The 22,249-nt window shown below is 39.4% G+C and overlaps 2 protein-coding genes across 6 annotated transcripts in view; one reads left to right on the top strand and one right to left on the bottom strand.

Annotated features, from left to right (window-relative positions):
* The window catches only part of IFT46 (intraflagellar transport 46), a 38,571-nt gene extending 31,127 nt beyond the window's left edge, over positions 1-7,444 (bottom strand). For 3 of the 5 annotated variants that reach the window (XR_012474169.1, XR_012474170.1, XM_074215177.1), the window contains exons 1-2: positions 5,931-6,096; positions 5,288-5,384 (exon numbers count right to left, since the gene is read on the bottom strand). Coding sequence is in view for 2 of the 5 variants with exons in the window: in XM_074215177.1 (XP_074071278.1) it covers positions 5,288-5,384; positions 5,931-5,960 (127 nt within the window). In the remaining 3 variants the exon portion in view is untranslated. Of the gene's footprint in view, positions 1-5,287; positions 5,385-5,930; positions 6,097-7,209 lie in introns of those variants that run through there. The other 2 variants (XM_074215180.1, XM_074215178.1) reach the window with 2 other exon arrangements.
* Positions 7,445-7,529: 85 nt separating this feature from the next.
* Positions 7,530-22,249, top strand: part of ARCN1 (archain 1) — a 31,865-nt gene continuing 17,145 nt past the window's right edge. Inside the window, exon 1 of the mRNA XM_074215176.1 lies at positions 7,530-7,686. Coding sequence (XP_074071277.1) covers positions 7,684-7,686 — 3 coding nt within the window. The 5' untranslated portion in view covers positions 7,530-7,683. The remainder of the gene's footprint in view (positions 7,687-22,249) is intronic.

The raw sequence follows: 22,249 nt of genomic DNA on the forward strand, positions 1-22,249 counted from the left end.
AGGATGGTTTCAGAGAAACCTGGGAAGATTTCTATGAACTGATGTAGAATAAAGTGAACAGAACCAGGAGAACCATTTATACAAAAACAATTATAGTAAAGACAAAATGACTTTCAAGATCCAAGAACTCAGATCAGTGAAATAATCCCTCAATTGCAGAGGACTAATCGAAACATGCTAAACACACTATGCTCAAAAGATAAAGTACTGAGAGTACAGAATAAGATATATGCATACACACATGCATATATGAAGATATATGTGGATAATACATGAGTATATACATATATTGTGTGAATACAAGTGTGTACATATACATATATGTAAGTATGCATAACTTGTATATTTGACTGTGGCCAATGTGGACATTTATTTTGCCTGACGCTGTGTGTATATGAATAGAAAAAATATAAAATTATTTTAAAAATGAGAAGTTAGAGAAGAAGCACTATATAATGAAAATTACATTAAATCAGAGTTAGGAAAGATCACAGTTACTGTTATTGATATGGACAACCTGCTTAAATCTTTCTGAACCTTAAATCTCCTCATTTGCAAAATTAAGTTAATGGTATAAAACTCAAAGAATTGTTGTGAGAATCAAATAAGATAATGTGCTTTGTAAACTTTAAAGTACCAAATAAATGTCTGCTATCATAAATCTAAGGCACTATTAATTCTTTTAACAATTTTTACTATAAATCCATGATGCTATGTTGTGACTGATCACACATTTTACCTTTTCTACTGGACCAGTAAGTCATGAGACTTTGATTCGAATCTCAAAACTAATTCTTCTAAGTTGTTCCCCTAGCTATGGGACAGTGGCAAGTTACTGAATTTCAGTAGGATCTCAGTTCACTTCACTCCTACTAAAGTAACAAACAAGAAAAAAAAGATCATTAGAACATTTATTAAGTGCTTGATAGGTGCCAGGCACTGTACCAAGGACTAAGAATACAAGCAATACAAATACAAAAAAAGACCCTGCCCTCTAGGAGCTTATATTTTAATGAGGGAATAAAACAAAAAAGGTGGAGGAAAGGGTGGGAGAGGCACAAATGGAGGCTGTAGAGGAGGCAATAGATAGTAAAGCCTGGGCTCCAGTTAGAGCTAAAGTTTACTTATCAGAACCAGGAATTCCATGGGTAAAATAGGTAGAAGGTTCTAGTGAGAGAGAGGTGGAAAGGTCTGGAGATAACAGAGAAGCAGCTAATTAAGTCTTTCAAGCAAAGTGATATCAATCAATGGGAAAAGCACAGGTGGGGTTTTTCCAGCTATAGTATATATCAGATATTCTTCATCTATTAGGATATTCCATAATTGGGAGTCCTCCTCCCCTTGAGAGGAGAATTGGAGCTAATCTCCAGGATTTCAGATTGCCAATAAGTGTAGGATGGGTAGTTCTAGTGTTCATGTTACATATAAAATGGGGGAGGGGGGAGATTCTATCAAATATTATCAATCTTTTCTTTTGTAGTTTTTTTCTATTAGTTCCTTTGAACTAATTCATTCTAAATTAAGAAACCAAGATAATTTCATTGTATTTCCTATCTAAAAATAAAGGGAAAAAGGTAGACTAAATAAATGCTGTAATCTAACAATTTAAGTTTCTTACATTGATCTGATTAAAATAGTTTATTTGCTTTCTTCTTTTTAAATTAATTACCCATTTATAACTAAAATAGTAACAAAAAAATTTAAATCACTCTAATTGCTAACCTATTTAAAACAAAACAATGGAAACATCTGCAGTTGAGTGGTAGTTTTTTCCTAATATATTCTCAGAAAAATATTCCCCAAATATCTGCAATTAATCTGTTGAACTGGAAATGGAATACCCCTCAATAAGTTCATGAGTACCTGTTTTTAACTTTGTTAATAAAAAATTATCATTTAGTTTCATGATTACATGAAAATTAAAGCATTAAAATGTATCCTGTAGCTTTTAAAAAGGAAATATCTATTTTTCAATTGTAAAGAATACATACTAAGGTTAGAACAAATAAGAATATATGTAATTTGGTGGGCGGGAACCTGTTTGAATAGACTACTGCATTCCTGATGTGATTGAAAATGCTAGAAAGTAAAGTACATAAAAATGCACTTGGATAAATAACTCAATTATATTTATTTGATTTCATTCTATATGGGAGACAGAGGCAGTTATTAAACATAATATTCCAGTTTATAGCAGCAAAAACCTAGAAACAATGTGTATGCCCATCAAATGGATACTGTCTAATAGTATATAAAGATGATAGAATATTATTATGCTATAAAGAACAATGAATGTGAGGAATCTGGAGAGAAACAGGAGAAGACATATGAATAAGTCAGAACCAGAACAATATAAATACTGACTTTAATAATGTAAATAAAGATAGAAATAAATGACAACAATGATTTAATATTGATTTCAGATGATAACTGGAGATGGTACACTTCTAGTAGAGAAAGTTGGTTCAGAATGTTATATAACCCTACTATTATATACTCTACCCTATTAGTGCAATGGTAGATTTTTCTTAAGTACTTTTTATTTATGTTAGGAGAGTGGGTGGGTTACTATGAATGTGGTCAAAATGCATTAAAAAACATCCTGGGGTGGCTAGGTGGTATAATGGATAGAGCACTGGCACTGGAGTCAGGAGGACCTGAGTTCAAATATGAACTCTGATACTTAATAATTACCTTGCTGTGTGACCTTTGGCAAGTCACTTAACCCCATTACCCTGCAAAAACTGGGGAAAAAAAGAAATGAGGCAAAAAAAAAATCCTACTTCATAGTGAGGAAACTTAACTCCAGGTGAGATGTAGATGAATCTGTCTGTAACTTAAAATCTTAAAAATTGTCTGAAGCTGAGGAAAGTGAGTTATAAAACTAGTAAGCATCAGAGGCAGAATTTGAATTCCAAACATTCCTGACTCCAATCTAGTACTCCATCTACTCAATAAAAGATACTAAGAAGAAAAATACAATAATTACTATGCTGTGAATGACACGGTAACTCTTGGAAACAGAATAAAACATTAAACTTTATCTAATTGGGGAAGCAACTGAACTTTAAGCTTAGGAGGGCAAAGTTAATATTAACATTTTAATTTACTTAATTAATTTACTTAATATTAAGTCTTCATCTCCTCCATCACCTAGTGGATGTTCTGCACACAACTGGAAGTAGCTAGCCTAATTTCACCCCAAATTTCTTTTCAAAAATGGAAGTACTGGGGCGACTAGGTGGCGCAGTGGATAGAGCACCGGCCCTGGAGTCAGGAGTACCTGGGTTCAAATCCGGTCTCAGACACTTAATAATTACCTAGCTGTGTGGCCTTGGGCAAGCCACTTAACCCCGTTTGCCTTGCAAAAAACTAAAAAAAAAAAAAAAAAGATTTCAAAAATGGAAGTATTCTGACCTCCTTAAGCTTTCTTAAAGTACTGTGTCTGAATTTTCCTTGGTGCTCTTTACTCCCCACATGTGCATATGTTGTATCTCTCCCAGCTCCCAGAAGTCAAGGGCTGTGTCATTTTTGATCCTGGCACTTAAACGTTTGTTGCTGTTGAGTCTGACAGACATAAAATAGCATTTAATCAACTGCTGATTTGTGTAGTATAATCTATAAAAGTGGTAGAAGTTCAGAGGTAGAGAACAACCCGCCCTTATTTGAGTCTATACAAAGTGCTTTCCTCATTCTGTGATATAGACAGTATAAGAATTCCTATTTTACAGATGAAAAAACTGAGGCTCACAAAAGTTAGCTGATTTGCCCAGGGAACATACAGTCAAGGCAGGGGGGGCGGCTAGGTGGTGCAGTGGATAGAGCACCAGCCCTGGAGTCAGGAGGACCTGAGTTCAAATCCGGTCTCAGACACTTAATAATTACTCTGAAAACTGAAGTAGTCAAATAAGGCTTCACCAAGGAAGGAGGACTTGATCTCAGCTTTTGGGTACAGGCAGAATTTGAATAATTGAATAATTTGAATAACTGAATAAGACAGTGACAAGAGAAACATATGTCACATTTAAAGTCCCACATGAATGGGACCTTAAGAATCTTCTAATTGTACACCCTAACAGCAACATGGGGGTGATGGTCAACCTTAATAGACTTGCTCATTTCATCAGTGCGACAATCAGGCATAATTTTGGGGTATCTGTGATGGAGAATACCATCTGTATCCAGAGAAAGAATTGTGGAGTTTGAACAAAGACCAAAAACTATTACTTTTTTTTTTTAGGCTTTCAAGGCAAATGGGGTTAAGTGGCTTGCCCAAGGCCACACAGCTAGGTAATTATTAAGTGTCTGAGACCGGATTTGAACCCAGGTCCTCCTGACTCCAGGGCAGGTGCTCTATCCACTGTGCCACCTAGCTGCCCTTATTACCTTTAATTTAAAAAAAAAGTTATCTTATTAAGAATCTTCTAGTTCAAATTCCTCATTTTACAAATGAAGATATTGAGATTCAAGGAAGTTATAAGATTTTCTTAGAGGTGGTAATGGGTATGACAAAGAGGTTACTTGCTTGAGAGCAGTGATAATTCAAGATTGGACAGGAAGGATAAGATAAAGATCATTTTGAAACCTAAGCAGTTGGAGATTAGCTGAACAAATTACATGAATGTAATGGAATATTACTGTGAAGTAACAAATGATTAAAAGGATGGTTTCAGAGAAATCTGGAAAACCTTATATAAATTGATGAGTGAGGTGAGCAAAACCAGGAGAACAATTTATGCAATAACAACATTGTAAAAACAAATAATTATAAAAGATTTAAGATTCTAATCAATGCATGGTTAATCTTTAATTCTAGAGGACTCATGATGAAGAATGCTCTTGACCCACAGATGATAACTACATATGTAGAATAAGTCAAATTTTTTGGTTACCACCAATATGAGAATTTGTTTTGCTTGATTATGCATATTTATTGTATGCAGTTTGTTTTTCCTTTTTTTTCTTTTCCAGTGGAGAGGGGAGAAAGATGGGAGGGAAAGAAAATAAATTCTTGTTAATTAAAAAAAATTAAATTAAATTAAAAAAAGAAAACTAAGACTTGATGCTAGCCTGGCATCCATAAGTAGGATGAAATGGAATAGAGGCTAAAATCAGGGAGGATTAATTTCCTCCCTTACTTTGCTAGTGAGAAAAATGAGATGCTAACATGTGAAATAACTTTGGTCTGATGTTACCAAGTTCGAGGTTCAAAAAAAGTTAACTGTTTGGAGAATACCCATTAAATCCACCCTGTTCTCCAGCTAGAGGGGAATAAATCTTTTCTTACCTTGGTGCCGTGGGGTTGGAGTATAAATGCTGGCAACTTCTTCAGAATCATTAATCTCTAGACTTTCATCATATGGCTGGTTCTCAACGACTTTGGTCTATGCAAAAGAAGAGATGATTAGGGGGGCTTATAGCGAGGATCATACCAAAGCGCAGGTCCTCCCTCCTATCCCAGCCCACAGTATGGAACACTCTCCACTTGGGTCCCCGCTTCCAGCGCGGTGGGGTGCTGCAGCCCATCATGGGGACCGGTTTGGGGGTATTCCGGAGGAGGAGGAGGAGGAAAGCTGGGGGGGGGGAGGGGGGAAGATGCCCGCCTATACTAGCCGCTTCGGAGACCCGGGAGACACGGCCAGCCCAACCCAAGGGTTTCCACGGCGATGTCCTTTGGCTCAGTTTGCGCCCTCCCTTCGCGCTGGGGCCATCTCTGGAGGTGGCTGGAGCCCCAGGGGGAGGAGAAATCCCATTCCCTCAGGCCCACCCCGAACTCCTAAATGCATCCCCCTCCGCAGGCTCGGGGAGCGGCGCGGCCTGTCGCCATGGAGACCGCAGGGGTTGCCATGGAGCTACGCAGTCCTCCCGGGGTGTCCGGCGTGGGGGTGGGAGGGGGCGGCTGTCGAGGATCCCCGGGTTGGCCGGATCACCTGCAGTCCTTCCGAGTCCGTCTCCTCCATCTGGAACGGCCCTGGGGGCCGAGCGTGCCGGGCTGGCGGCCGCCGCAGGCCTGGGGACCCGGAGAGCCTCCGAGCCCGGCGGCGGCTGCGCGGCCAGTCTTTCCGAGCGAGGAGCCCTCGCGAGATTTCCTCGGCTTCCCGTTTGACCTCGTGACTGCCCGGCCAGGCCTCGCGGGGCTGCCCCCGCCCCGCCCCCAGCCCGAGGCTTTGGGCGCCGCCAGCGGAGCCCGGGGAGGCGGGAGCCCTCCGGAAGCGCGTGCAGGGCGCCGCCTAGCGGCCGCCTGCGGGCAACGTCACTGCCCGGAGCCCCAGCTGGAGGCGCCCCGGCCAGACTCCGACCGGGCGCCGCCGCAATCACATTAATAAAAGCAGAGGTGCAGATCCCAGGGAAGAACGCGCCAGGCCATTTGGGCCTGCTGAACTTTGGAAGGTGATAGAAAAGTATTCTGACCCTGAAAAGTCTAAGGAGAGTAAAGGATGTGGCTTAAAAAAACCGGGATCCCCCTTCCTCTGGCCGGGATGATGCGGTGCGGGGCCTGCAGGCGCCTTTCTCTGCGCCACAATAGATTCTCTTTCCTTTGCAGCCGAGATTGGCAGCCTTCAGGAGTCACCGAACCACGCGGCACAAGGAACCCTTTGTTTGGGCCCGGACGAAGATGCCCTGTGCTTGCCAGCCAGTCAGGGCGCCGGCTCTGTGAAAGGTTCAAATATGCCAGCTTCCTAAAGTCCTTTTTAAGAAAAATCAGTTTTATTTTAAAACAAAGATCCATCTTCCCTCTCTCTCTCTCTAAAGTAAGAAAAAGCAAAACTCCGCTTAGAAACGTGTATAGGGGGTGGCTAGGTGGTGCAGTGGATAAAACAGCGGCCCTGGAGTCAGGAGTACCTGGGTTCAAATCCGGTCTCAGACACTTAATAATTACCTAGCTGTGTGGCCTCGGGCAAGCCACTGAACCCCATTTGCCTTGCAAAAAAAAAAGTGTATAGTTAAGCAAAACAAATCCCCACAATGGCAGCCATACATCCCTACACGTTACATGTATATGTATATATCTATTTGCACTGTGGGTACTGTTTCCTTGCTGTGGTGCTACCATTTTGCTGAGCCTAGCGCCCAGGGGTTTGCCTGCAGTAAGCAGGTATTCAGCGCGGGCCTTTGCCAGGCACTTTTCCACAAGGCTGTGGCCAGTACATCATTTTCCCGGTCTCCGCTCGCCTCCGGGGCAGTCCTTCGGGCTGCAGCAGAACATACCTGCGGAAGGCTCGCCCGCAGTAGCTGTGCCTCTGTTTGTGGGGATGGATGATGCCATGGAGCTGACCTGGATCCCAGAAGGAGCTGAAGCAGGGAGCGCAGTGAAGGAGTGAGCGGACAGGACTGCAAAGCCAAAGCGCCCCCGAGCCGCAGCGGCCACGGGAGGGCCCGGGGGAGAAGGGCCTGCCTCAGGCCAGGTTCAGGGACTGCCAGGAGGCCTGGGATCAGACGGGTCTCTCGGCCCTTTGCGGGGCGGGGAGCCACGTCCCCCTTGGTCCCGCCCCCTGCCCTTTGACCCGCGCCGTTTCCGGTTGGAGACGTGGCTCGGGGCCGCCATCTTGGCGAGAAGCGAAGCGGCGCTGGCTCCTGTCAGGGGAGCGGCAGGTCCAGAGCGGCCGCTCCTCCCCGCCCGGGCCCTGCCACCTTCTGCCCACCGGAGTCGGCGCGCGGGCCCGCCGCCGCACAGCCCTCACCATGGTAAGATCCGAGCCGGGCAGCCGGCCGGCCTCGCCCGCCGCCCGGCCCCGCCTCAAGCCGGGGCGCCGCGTCTCCCCGAGCGGCGCGGGGCCCGGCCCCCGGAGGCCGGAGGCGGCTCGCCGAGGGCCCCGCTGCCGCCCGGACCCGGCCGGGCCTCCCCCAGCGCTCTGCGGCAGGGGCCGGGAGCGGCGGGCGCCGGGCCGCCCTCTGAAGCGCCGCTTGCCTCGCAGGGCGCCCCCGGGCCCCCGCTGCACCCCGTTAGGCGCCCCGGCGCAGCTTTCATTCAGTCCGGGAGAATCGTGAACTTTTAGCGGCCGCGGGGGGGAGCCCCGCCGAGGGGAGCCCCAGGGCTCTCCTCCCCTCCCCGCCCACTCTGCGGCCCCCGGCTGACCGGTCAGCATTCACGGCCGCCGCTGCTCCAAGTGGACGACCGGGCCTCCGGCGGCCCGGGGGGGGGCCCGAGAGTGACCCCACAGCCTGGACGCTCATTCCCAGTGTGGAAAACCCATCCGATTAAATACCTGCGTTTCTGAAGTAGTGAAAGTAGAAATAAATAGACAGCTAAGCATAGGGCTGATCACAGGACTTCCAGATCCCAGTCAGCCAGGGAGATTGGATTCTATGTTACAGTGTACAGATAAGTAATATCTGATTCCATTTCAGGAGGAAAACACAATTTTAATAACTTTGTTGTACTTTTGATTTCTATTTATCCCAAATTTGGTTTTAGTAACACCTTTAAATTAAAGTTTAGTAGCTCCATTTTGCCGTTTCAGATAGCTGATGCTTTCATAGTCAACATACTTTTCTTTCTTTTTCACATATGTTAATATTCTGATTTAAAATATCTTTACAAATACTGGAGAAATGACAATACAATTTAACGGTGATTAAAGGAATCAGACTTTGCTGACAGTCAAATGAGATCTGAAGGAATATTTTGTTTAAATGTTTAAGAAACTGTGAGGGTCTTTTTAGTTAGATGAATTGCATAAAACAGTAGTTCTTTGTAACATTTTTGTTCAACACTGTATAAAATGTCCAATGGTTTTTTAAATTCTAATAAACATGAAAAGATTAAATTTTTATAATTCCTTCCCCCCCCATGCCCTTTTAGCCAATTTTGGTGTATTTAATTCTGAGTGTAAGGTTTTAGGGCTTTAAAAGTTTTATATTTTAAGTTAATGTGAATGGTATCCTAAATCTCCGTTTAGAAAAACAACTAGAATTATATTTTTTGCTCAGAAGATGAGACTTATCAAGTAAATGATGCATAGGAGTTGCACTTTTTGTTGTTTGGATTTTGTATGTTTTGTTTGTTATATAATTTAATACAATGTTACATCTGAATGATGCCTGACCCAAATATGTGAAAACATGGTTTCTTTGGGGACATATATCACAACTTTATCTAGAGTTCTGAGTGCTATTTATGGTCATTGCAGTATCTTCCTTCAAGTCTGCCTCTGACCAGGGCCTTGCCTGTGAAGCAGCCCCATCTCATCTCAACTTCTGGACCCTGGGCCTGGCTTTGCTTTCACAATCAAAAAAATTCCAGATAAATGAGAGCTCTGTGTAGGTAGCTGTTCTACAAACCCTGACATTCCATTTCTAGCCTCCATACTTTAACACAGGCTGTCCTGTACACTTGAAAAGCACTCCTTCATCTTTGCCTGTTAGAATCTTTAACTTTCTTCAAGGTGCCATTTCTATAGGGAAGTTTTTGTGTTCCCCTTAGTTTAAAAGTTTTTTGCCTCTTCAAATTGTCTTGTGTTTACATAGCTGTGTAAATATTATGCCCACCCCAATACAACTAAGCTCTTTGAGAGAAGGGACATACAATTCACTTAACTCCTTTCCACATGAAAAGCTTTCTGATATTTGGAAGATAATAGTCTTCTTCATCCTCCTCCTGTAGACACTCTCCAAAGTTCCTCAGTATCTTTGTGTGCCCATCAGCTATCAGTGCCCTATATATAGTAAGCATTTAAATGCTTACTGTTGCACTGTCTTGGTGCTTCACTCCATATTGGCGAAAGGGGTTAAGAAAAGGGGATGGCTGTGATTGTGGCATCATAACTTTAGAGAGGCAAGAGTCATGTAGTCTAACTCTGGTTTTTTGCAGACGAGGAAATTAAATCTCAGAAGGGACATGCTTGAGTATTTAAAGAGTTCTAAACTTACATAAGTAACTTCTTACAAAACAAATGTTCTATCAGGATTAACTTGAATTGGATCTGTAATATATAGTTTAGCCTAATATATAGCTTAATTTAACTATATCTTTTTAACAAAACCCACATACTTCAAGAAGTCTCAAACCTTGGAATGTCAATAAGTTCTCTTCCATGACTTCATTGGAGAAGTGATTGATTTCATTTCCCTTTTAATACTCTGGAAACTAATAATTATTATAGAAGACATGATGTCTTTTTAGCTAGCTTTGCATTTTCCACAATAAAATTGTACCTGGATGCATGAATCTGTATTAAATTCTTTTTATTCTACCATACTTGTTTTAAAAATCTGTTAACCTTCAGAACTGTGATCTTTTCCCACATTCTAAACTAGTGAGCTTGATGTTGATTACTGATAAAATTAACTTTCTTTTTTTCCTTAAAGAAAATCACTGCACAGGTAGATAAGGGAAATGTAAATGTGTAGTTTATCCGAATTTCACAAAGGTATCAATATCCACAAAAATATTTTTGTGGACAAGGTAGAGAAATACAGCTGACATGGTCATCTGTTTAAAACTGATTGACTGTACTCAAAGAAATTTGCTTAAGGGATCTATGTCAACTTGAACTTAGTTTCTGAATGATAATCTATAAAATTGTGACTTGGCTGAGAATACAGAAGTTAGTACATAACAGATTTGTAGATGGCATGAAACTCGGAGGGATCTGACTGAATCATGAGCCATCTTGACAAGCTATGATGATGGACCAGATCTAATAGGGAAGATGTATTTATAGTCCTGCACGTTCAAGCAGTCAGTTGCACACCTCCAAGAGAGGAGAGAGAACTTTAGTATTTAGTAGCATTTTATGTGGAAAAGACCTAGGGTTTCAGAAGAATGAAATTTCATTGGGAGTCAGTAGGAAGCAGAAAGCTTAAGAGGAGTAGAATATCTTGAATAAAGTATATTCATACCCTCTACTTAATTTTAAAATCTTTTATATATCCTTGTTCTAACCTAACTTCCCCATCCTTTTATCCATTAGTCCTCTTGGATCCTGCCAAATTTCCCTTTCTGTTTTCCACATGCAACATTCCTCTTTATTATCCTCAGGCTTTTGTTGTAGCTGGTTGCTTGCTGTTTCAGGTAAGTACTCCCTCTTTATCTCAGCCTTTTCCTTCATGACACCTTTTGAGGAAAGTTTTCCTGATCCCTTCCCCCCCACCCAGTTGCTAGTGTTCAAAGACCCTATTATACGGCTTTACGTTTATTTTCTTTATATTTTTATGTGTGTACTCATCTCCCCTTTTAGGATGTAAAATCCTTGAAAATAGTGATTATCTCATTCTTAATATTGGTATCCCCAGTGCCTAATATGACATTTAACATGTTTTTGTTGTTGTTGAATCATTTTTCAGTTGACTCTGACTCTTGGTAACCCCTTTTGGAATTTTCATGACAAAGATACTAGAGTAGTTTGCCATTTACTTCCCAAACTATTTGACACATGAGGAAACTGAGGCAAACAGGGGTAAGTGACTTGCCCAAGGACACACACAGAGTGTGTCTGAGAACAGATTTGAACTCAGGAAGATGAGTCATCCTGACTCCAGGCCCAGTGCTCTATCCACTGTGCCACCCAGATACTTTTTATTATATTTTTAAGGCCTTACTACATAATTGTTAATAGACCACCTTCACTTCTGAATTCTGCATTTTAAGAGAGACATTGACAGACTATAGTGTGAAGTAAGAAGGTAGAGAAAGAATACAATTATTGTCCTCAAATAGTTGAAGAATAGCTCAACTTTCATGTGAGTTACACATACTTTTGTGAATATGGATAGTAGAAGTAGGACCAATGAATAGAAATTACGTGGAGGCAGACTTAATCTAGTTATTTAGAAGAGCTTCCTAATAAAGAGCAATCAGAAAAATGAAATATTGCTTCATGAGACAGTGAACTCACTATCGATGGAGGTCATAGGATTTTAGACTTTGAACTGACAGTGTGAGTCCTTTCCTCATTCTACAGATGTGGAAATGGGAGCTCAGAGAAGGTAAAAGACTACTATTTAAATCTGCACAGCCATCCATCTCCCTCTCCACTTCATGCTGATCATAGGCTTTACAACTGGATATAAAAGCTTTGAGATTTTCTGGCCCTGCTTGCTCTGAATGAACGCCCAGGGATTTAGTTTTATCTATTCTAGTCTTCCCCACTATCCAATTCCCATAAGCCTGAGGGAACTAATACTTGACTCTTCCTTTCTCTCAATTAATAATAATAGCAAACAATTGTTTGGGGCTTAAAGATTCATTAAGTACTTTGAATATATTATCCCATTTGTTCATCCCCACAAACAGCCCTTTGAGGTAGTTCCTGTATTATCTCCGTTTTACTGATGAAGAAATGAGCCTGTAAGAAATTGGGGGAATTGCTCAGGGTTACTTAGCAAGTGTCAGGTAGGATTCTAACTCATATCTCTCAAGTCCCAACATTCTATTTATGGAACAACTTAACTGCCATTTTTTTCCTTAGGACATATTAAAATGATCCCCTTCTACCTTTCCACAAATTCAAGGAGTTCTAGCTGAAATCTACAAAATTCATTTATTTTAGATGGGAGAGTTACTCTAGGGTCAAACTTATTTATACTGAGCATTTTTATTGGTATAATTCTATATAAATATACAGTGATGTTAGTATTGAATGATTATACATTTAAATCCAATAAATTGTAGTTAATGAATGGCTGAATTAGGATTTGTAAATTTAGGCTGTATACTATTTCTAGTTCATCTGTTTGGTAGATGCTAAGAAAAACCATTCCAGTTAAAGAACTTCTCTCATTAGAGGAATTTCTGACTATATTGCATAGTTATTATTGCTTATTATTTCCCGTTTCTACACAATATAGCATCTGCACAGCTACTGCATTTGCTACTTCTGGGCTTTTGGGGTGTTGAAAAGAGAATAAAAGCTGTAAAGTCTTTCTTCAGTTCCATTTGATTTGCTATATACTGTTTCTTTGATCAGGAACCAAGAAATGTCTTTGCCTTTCATCTTCCATTGTGGATTTGGAAAGATATTTGAGGTCTTTCATTGCTTGTAACAGAATGATATGAAGACAACAAATTTTCCACTTTAAAACACTGTGCTCTGCTTTTATTCATTCTACCTCAATAAGCTTCTCTTTCTTTTAAGAGCAGAAAGAATATGAGAAACCTAAAGCTTCCGTTAAAAATTTTTTCTTTTAAAATTTTTAATGTGTGGTATGAGTTTTATTATTATATTTTCTCCCCTTCTATTGTACAGATATTAAAAGGGTAGAAACAATTTCTTTGGAAACCAGTCTTGAAATAATCATGACTATTGTATTTTTATCACATTTAATTAAGAAATTGGGAGAAATAAACTTTTCCTTTGAAGTATAGTTCTTTGGAGGTAAAGAATAATGACACAGCAAAGAATAAGTGGAAGCTATAAATGTTCAGTTCAGCAAGCATTTGCTATGTGCAAGGGATAGAAATACAAAAATGGAGCATGTCTTTACCCTCAAAAAGTTTATATTATGGTGATAGATTATTACATTTGTATAGATTGGTCTGAAGTTGGGAGTGGGTGGGGAGAGCACTACTAATTAGGATTGGGGGATTAGGGATAGCTTTTGGGTAGCGGATGATACCTGAATTAAGACTTGAAGGAAGCCAGAATTGGAAAATGAGATGAGAAGGGAGAACATTTCAAGTACTGAGGATAGCCAGTGCAAAGTCATGGAAGAAAAAATGACTTGATATATATGGGGAAACTCAAGTAAACTAGTTTAGCTAGAATATAGAGTGCTTAAAGAAGGACGAGTTATATGGTTTGAGTCTTTAAACATACTAGGGTCAGATTGTGAAGGATTTTTAATAACATCAGAAGAGTTTGTATTTTATTTGCAAGAGGCAATAAGGAGTCCCTGAAACTTCTTGAGTGTATTTAGATGCAATTTTTAAAAATATCACTTTGGTGGCTTTGTGGAGGATGGATTGGAGAGGGTAGAGATTGGATTCAAGAGACAAATTATGAGGCTATTGCAGTAATACAGATGATGAGAAACTATTGTTTTGGAGAGAGAAGTGATAGAACCTGGTAGTTGATTTGCTATATAGTAATAGGGTAAGAGAGAGTGGAGTCATGGATGAATCCCTACATTGCAAAGGAGATTATAAGTAATCGGGTATATTGCCCCTGCCAGAAATAGGGTATCTAGGAGAACAGGTAGATTTAGGGGAAAGAAGAATTTTATCTGTTTTGGACATGTTGAGTTTGATATGTTAGTGTAATATCTTGGCAAATATATACCACAGGCAATTAGCAATATGCGACCTCAGGAGAGATGAGTGCTGGCTAGGGCAATTTGGGAATCATCTTCGTAAAGTTGATGATTGAACCAATGGAAGCTAATGAAATTACCAAGAATAACAGAGACAAGGAAAAAGTTCAAGAAAGAGCCCTGAGTTGCACACCTATGTAGGAAGGGGAGACTTGAACAATGATCCAATTTAGTAGACTGAAAAGGAAAATGAAGACATAAAAATTGAGGGAGGAGAAAGTATCCAGTAGGAGGGAGTGATCAATGTCAAAAACTATATAGAGGTCAAAAAGGATAAGGACTAAAATTAGGAAATTGTACCTTTTATGTATAATGCTTTGCACATATCGTCTAATAATATTTGTTGAACTGAATATGCCACATCACTATCCTTGATTATTTAGATCTTTTACCATGAGTGAATAGAGAGGTGGTGGGTCAGATATCCATTGGTTACTTTGGCCAGATGATATGTCTTCTTGCAATCCAACTCACAAGTAAATAAATGAATCCAATGTTTATTCCCAGAATTATACATTTTAAATGCATGTACTAAGGAGTCAACTTTCCTTTGCGACTATTAAATTTTAAAATGCCTAGAATCATAGTATCTTAGACTTGAGAGAGCACTCTTAGAGATAATCTAGTCTAGTTTCCTCTTTTTACTTATAAAGAAACTGAGGTCCAAGAGGTTAAGTAAATACAGATAATTACAATTTCCTAATTTTAGTCCTTATCCTATTTGTATATCTTTAGGCAGTTACTTAACCTCTTGAACCTCAGTTTCTCTTTTTTTTCTTTTAAATATTTTATTTATTTTGAGTTTTACAATTTTTCCCCAATCTTGCTTCCCTCCCCCCCACCTCCCACAGAAGGCAATTTGCCAGTCTTTACATTGTGTCCATGGTATACATTGATCCAAATTGAATGTGGTAAGAGAGAAATCATATCCTTAAGGAAGAAAAATAAAGTATAAAACATAACAAGATTACATAATAAGATATCAGTTTTTTTTCTAAATTAAAGGGAATAGTCCTTGGTCTTTGTTCAAACTCCACCTCTGGATACAGATGGTATTCTCCATCGGAGATACCCCAGAATTGTCACTGATTGTTGTACTGATGGAATGAGCGAGTCCATCAAGGTTGATCATCACCCCCATGTTGCTGTTAGGGTGTACAGTGTTTTTCTGGTTCTGTTCATCTTGCTCAGCATCAGTTCATACAAATCCCCCCAGGCTTCCTTGAATTCCCATCCCTCCTGGTTTCTAATAGAACAATAGTGTTCCATAACATACATATACCACAATTTGTTAAGCCATTCCCCAATTGAAGGACATTTACTTGATTTCCAATTCTTTGCCACCACAAACAGGGCTGCTATGAATATTTTTGGACAGTGATGCTTTTACCCTTCGGGGTATAGACCCAGTAGTGGTAGAACCTCAGTTTCTCTTAAGACAACCCATTACACTTTGGTATCACTTCAATTTTTAGGAATTGTTTCCATTTAGTAGTCTAAAATGGCCTACTTTGCAAATTTCTAAGCTTTTCTCCTAGGAGTTACTTTTATATGTGTCCTCAGTTCATATTTATAATCATCATTTTGGGGAAAGTGAATTCTGATAATTTAAATGGGGAAAAAATTCTATTGGTGATCTTCAAGTTTGTAAAAAAGCTATTAGGTTCTATTAGCAACCCCTTTCTATCCAGAAATATTCCACCTGAATTAAAAGCTATAACATAAAAAAAGAAGGAATTAGGTCACTTGTTAGTAATTGTCTCTGTGTCTTTGGGCAATTTATTAACCTTTTGGGCCTCAGTTTCTTTTAAAGTTGCCCCCTCTACTTGGTATAACTTTTGATAATTTCATCAGCCCCTATTGGTTCAATTGCCATCTTTATAAACATCTCTCCTGAGCTACAATCATGCATTGCTAATTGTCTGTGGTATATCTCTGCCTAGATGTTCCATAAACTTATCAGACTCAATGTGCCCAAAATAGATGGCATTCTTTCCCCTAAATCTACCTCTCCTCCTAAATCCCCTATTTCTGTCAGGGGCACTATGCCTGATTATTTATAATCTTCCTTGCAATGTTAGGGTCATTCTAAGACCATTGTCATATCTACCCCCCCATTTTTTTTCTTTCCCAGGCTAAAATAAACATCCCTAGTCGCTTCAACCAGAGTGTAGCTGTCAAATCTTGTCGTTTCTACCTCCTCTCTCATTTTCTTTTTTTTGAATTCTTTTTTTTAATTTAATATTCTCATTTTGTACAAATGTTTTTAACATTAATAAAGCATTCTTGTTTAAGAGTAAATTAAACACCCCCCTCCCCCCCATAAATATAGACTTGCTTGAGCGATAAAGTAAAGGGAAAGAAAAAATAAAAATTAAAAAAATAATAGTAATGATTGTAGGTATGGCCAGGTGGCACAATGGACAGAGCACCAGCCCTGGAGCCACGAGCACCTGAGCCCACATCTGGCCCTGTACATCAAACAAACACCCAGCCCAGCCGTGTGAAATGCATGCCACCTGAACCCCACTGCCCTGCAAAAACCAAAAAAGAAAAAAGAAAAAAAGATCCAAAATAAAATAAAATAGTAATAATAGTAGGGGTGGCTAGGTGGCAGACAGAGCATTGGCCCTTGAGCCAGGAGCACCCAGGTCCAGATCATAATAATAATAAAAATGTGGTTGTGTCTTTGTTACAACACCAACAACTCTGTCATGGGTAGATCACATTCTTTATGGTAAGTCCATCACAAAAGTTACTTCTATATTTTTCCACTGTTGCCATTGCTGAGTGCAACTCCCTCCTTTCGTATTTCTCCACTACCATGTACTATATTTTCTCTCTCCTTTCACTCTGACTGTGCTGTAGGGTAGCTGAGTGGCACAGCAGACACATCCCCAGCTCTGGGGCCAAGAGACCCTGAGCCCCCCCTACCACCCCTTAGGCCCAGCATCCACCTGGCTCTGTGGTCCAGGACAGGCCATCCAATCCCAGCCCCTTGCAAGAAGTAAAAAAGAAAATGTGTTACATCTGACCACTCTCCCCCCCATGGTCCATCCTCTCCTCCATCACTCACATCACCCCCCCTTTCCCCTTCTTACTCCAGATGCCTATACCCCATTGAGTATATATGCTGTTTCCTCTCCTAGTCACCTCTGATGAAAGTAAAGATTCCCTCATTCCCCCTTGCCTTCCCCCCTTCCATATCATTGCAATAGCTCATTGTAATAAAGAAAAATCTTATTATATGAAATATCTTGGCCTATTCCCCCTCTCCTTTTTTTCTTTCTCCCATTACATTTCCCTTTTTTCTATTGACTCCATTTTTACACCATATTTTAGCTTCGAATTCAGCTTTCTCCTGTGCTTCAACTATAAAAGCTCCCTCTACCTGCTCTATTAACTGAGAAGGTTCATATGAGTATTATCAATGTCATTTTTCTATACAGGAATACATGCAGTTCATCATTAAGTTCCTCATATTTTCCCCTTCTCCTCCAATCTCTATGCTTCACCCGAGTCCTGTATCTGAAGATCAAACCTTCTGTTCAGCTCTGGCCATTCCAACTGGAACATTTGAAATTCCCCTGGTTCATTGAAAGTCCATCTTTTTCCCTGGAAGAGGACATTCAGCCTTGCTGGGTAGTTGATTCTTGGCTGCATTCTAAGCTCTTTTGGCTTCTGGTATATTATATTCCAAGCCCTACGGGCTTCCAGTGTAGTTGCTGCTAAATCCTGTGTGATCCTGACTGCAGCTCCACGATATTTGAATTGTGTTCTTCTGGCTGCTTGTAATATTTTCTCTTTGACTTGGGAGTTCTGGAACTTGGCTATAATATTCCTAGGGGTTGATTTTTTGGGATCTCTTTCTCGGGGGGATCGGTGGATTCTCTCCATTTCTATTTTGCCCTCTGCTTCTAGAATATCAGGGCAATTTTCCTGTAGTAATTCTTTGAAAATGATGTCATGGCTCTTTTCCTGATCATGACTTTCAGGTATTCCAATAATTTTTAAATTATCTTTCCTAAGTCTGTTTTCCATATCAGTTGTGTTTTCAATGAGATATTTCACATTTTCTTCTAATTTTTCTTTTTTTTTTTTTGGTTTTGAAGTATTGATTCCTGATTTCTGGTAAATTCATCAATCTCCCTGAATTCTATTCTTTGTCTGAAGGATTTGTTTTCCTCAGAGAACTTTCTTATCTCTTTTTCCATCTGGCCAATTTTGCTTTTTAAAGCATTCTTCTCCTCAATAACTTTTTGAACTGTTTTATCCTTTTGACCTAAGCTGGTTTTTAGCATTCTATGTTCTTCAGCATTTTTTTTGGATTTCCTTGACTAGGCTGACTTCACTTTCATGTTTTTCCTGCATCTCTCTCATTTCTTTTCCCAGTTTTTCTTCCAACTCCCTCATTTGGTTTTCAAAGTCTTTTTTGAGCTCTGTCATAGCCTGATCCCAATTTCTGTTTTTCTTGGAGTCTTTAGATGCAGGAGCTTGTGCTTCCTCATCTTCAGACTGAGTATTTTGATCCTTCTTGGGCTTATTTGCAAAATATTTCTCAATGGTGTTCCTCTTTTTTTCTCTGCTTGCTCATTTTCCCAACCTTAGTTTGTTGATTAATGGACTTATGGGGGTACTTTGTAGGGTCTCATTGAATTTCTATGAGTATATCCAACAAATCCAAATAAGATGAATTTTTAATAGGTATGGCAACTAGGTGGCACAGTGCATATAGAGTGCTGGACTTGGAGTCAAGAAGACTCATCATCTTGAGTTCAAATCAGGCCTTGAACACTTAGTAAATTGCATAAAATTACAAAGGAAACTAATTATATTAAAATACAGTTATCAATTTTTTTAAACTAGTTCATGGATTTCAGGTTAAAAACTTCTGCTCAATTGAAAATCTCACTAAACAAATCCTAAATTACAGCTGGATTGGTTGGTGTGGAACATACCTTAATTCCAGATTACTGTTGGGGATTAACAATACAAGGCATTCTCTGACTTGAAGAAACTTATCATCTAAGAGAGGGAAAACAACAAATGCTGAGGATGTTGTGACCAGGAAGGGGTGATTTGGTTAAAGAAGCTATTAGTGTAGCATCATAGAGCAATTGAAAGTCATTTCTAGAGATTATTGTATTGGTTTTATGATTAGAATTAGAGTTGGAAAGGGGCAGCAGGAAAGGTGGTAGAGGCAAATGACTGGCAGAAAAATGGGTAGAAGAGAACTTGCTGACCTTGACCAGGGAGGGTTGAATGTAGCAACTTGGCCTGTGGTTCATAGGATCATAGATGGAGAATTTGGGGGGTGCCTTAGTGAACTAGTCCAACTCCTTCATTTTACAGATGAGTACATTGAGTCCCAGAGAGATGAAGTTATTTGTGTAAAGTCATCTAAATAGGCATTAAAATAACAGAACTGAGATTCAAGTTGTGGTCCTTTAACTTCAAGTCTGATGTTCTATATACTATGTTGCTTGATCTTATGTGGAAGGATTTACATACACTAATGAGTAACTTTCCTACTTGACAGATTCAGAGATATTTTGTATCTTCTAAGTATGTATCATTTAACCCAGGTCAGTGTAACAGTTATCCAGGAGTTAGATGATGACTAAAGTGAAGAAGTTTGGTACTTCCTATATTCCCTGGGCAAAAAAGAAAAGTGAGGTGGTTTGTTTCTACACCAAGAAGTTCCCCAAATTGATAATTCGCTATCTGGGCTACAAAAGCTATTCATTGAATTTCTTCATAATTCCATACTTGACCAACCTAACCCAATGTTGGCACTACCTTTGAAAAATGTGTTAGGAAATTCCTTTGAGATTGAGTCATGTTTTCTCTTCAGATCCTTCTCAGACACCTTTTGCTTAGGAGGTTGCTCAAAACTCCAAAAGAATGGTGGTGGTCTATCTGTCAAGTCAGAAAAAATAATTCTTTTGGAAAGTAATGAGCCACATTTTTGCTCAGTAGACTAACTCTGACCCTATTGAAAATTCAGAAAAAAATTTTTTTGCAAAATATAATCTAATCCTAAAAGGTTGTGTTCTTGTTATGATTATTTAGCATTTACTCAACTCCCTTGGTTGTATATAACTTAAAGATAAGTATGGTACTACTTACGAGTATATTGATTATAATAAGTTGTTCATGAATATGTACAAAATAAACCTGAAATCAAGCTTCACAGTGAAAGAAGGAACTAAAATCAGTAAGTTGGTAGAAAATGAAAATAAATGAAAAGCATACTGTTTTTCCAACGGGGTTGTATTGCTCCTTTGAGTCAGTCTTCAATTGAAATTATAATTATTTTATTTTGGAATAGAGCTTTGACTATGAAGCTGGTAGTCAGATCTCTTGAGACCTATGTGCAATTAAAGCAAATCAGTTGGTAAAATTAAAAATCCTTGTTCAGGGGCGGCTAGGTGGTGCAGTGGATAAAGCACTGGCCCTGGAGTCAGGAGTACCTGGGTTCAAATCCGGTCTCAGACACTTAATAATTACCTAGCTGTGTGGCCTTGGGCAAGCCACTTAACCCTATTTGCCTTGCAAAAACCTAAAAAAAAAAAATCCTTGTTCATTAGGCTAAATAACATCTACTCACTTTATAACCATGGGCATATCACATAACCTCTGTTTTATAAAATGAGGATGGAAAAAATGGAATCTCTCCAGCCCCTCTTCATTCAAATGGTTTGTGAATCTGATAATTGTGCAGTAAGCAGAGAAGTCTAATAGCTTTTGAATATGAGTTATCCAGTATTTTATTGCTTTGAGGTGCATGATAATAATTGTTTCTGAAACAACCTTATTACCTATTTATTATCAGATGAATAAGGAATACTTTCTCCTATAATTAATATAGAATGGTGTGTTAATATTATAAACATTTATACAAATTGACTGACTTAGCTCTCATAGAATGGGAGAGTTGGGGATCCATCTAGTATTCATTTCTTAAAGCACCTCACCTATGTGGGAGACAGGGTAGCATTGTAATACTGAAAAGGCTGGTCAATCCCAGCAGATAAGTTGCTATTTCAGAGGTTGTATTCTAGCCTTGTGACTTCCAAAATGAAAAAAAAAATGGTCTTTTTTGTTGTCTGTATTTGTGTACTCTGGGAGACTTCTTTGAAGAAACTGTTAATTCTGTACTTAATTTCCTTACTATCTGCTTTTATAGCAATTGAGGTCTCTCTTCTCTATGAGCTTTTATTTGTTTCATGAAATGCCAGATTGTAAAAGACTGTTAGGAAGATGGCAAGGTTTTGAGTGTCAAGGACCAGCACACTATTTGGGATCATTTCTCTTCCTTTGCAGAGTGTCAACGTGACTGAATAGGATGGGTAAAAGGGTTAGTCAAAGGGTACAAGTTGGAGAATAGATTCAGTAGTTCTCATTCCACTTAAAGATGAGGGAGAAATGCTTTTATTTTACCTGAGTCAGACTTCCATTGTGGTTTCAGAAATTCTAGTCCACAAGATTTTTTAGATTATATTCATTATGAGTTCACCAAAGTAGAATGCTACCCATGTTTGAGTTGTAGCAAACTCAGGAAGTTTGAAAAAAAATTATTTCCAGAAAGTAGAATCAGAAAAATATAGTGGCTAGGACAATGTAAATGCAAATAACAGGAAAAACAACAACAAAAGCATGAAACAGTACAATATAAATATAATAACTAAAGTTGGCCCTTACATAAGAAATTATACCTCCCTCTCTTCTTCACAGAGATATGGGGGTTATGGGTATAGGACTTTGCATTTACTGTCAAACTAACTTGATGTGTTGGTTAACCCTGACTCCAAATACTAAAATGCTTTCATTTTTCTCTTTTGTTTTTATTATTTATTAATAAGGATAGCTCTGAGAGTTGGAGAGGGGGAAGAAAAAACTAGGAATTTAAAGTCAAGTCAGCAGTCATTTACAAAGTGTTTATGGTGCTGGGCATTGGAACTAAAGGGATATAAATTCCTGCCCCTCAGGAATTCAC

Source organism: Macrotis lagotis, chromosome 1, assembly GCF_037893015.1.
Source record: "Macrotis lagotis isolate mMagLag1 chromosome 1, bilby.v1.9.chrom.fasta, whole genome shotgun sequence".
Lineage (NCBI taxonomy): Eukaryota > Metazoa > Chordata > Mammalia > Peramelemorphia > Peramelidae > Macrotis > Macrotis lagotis.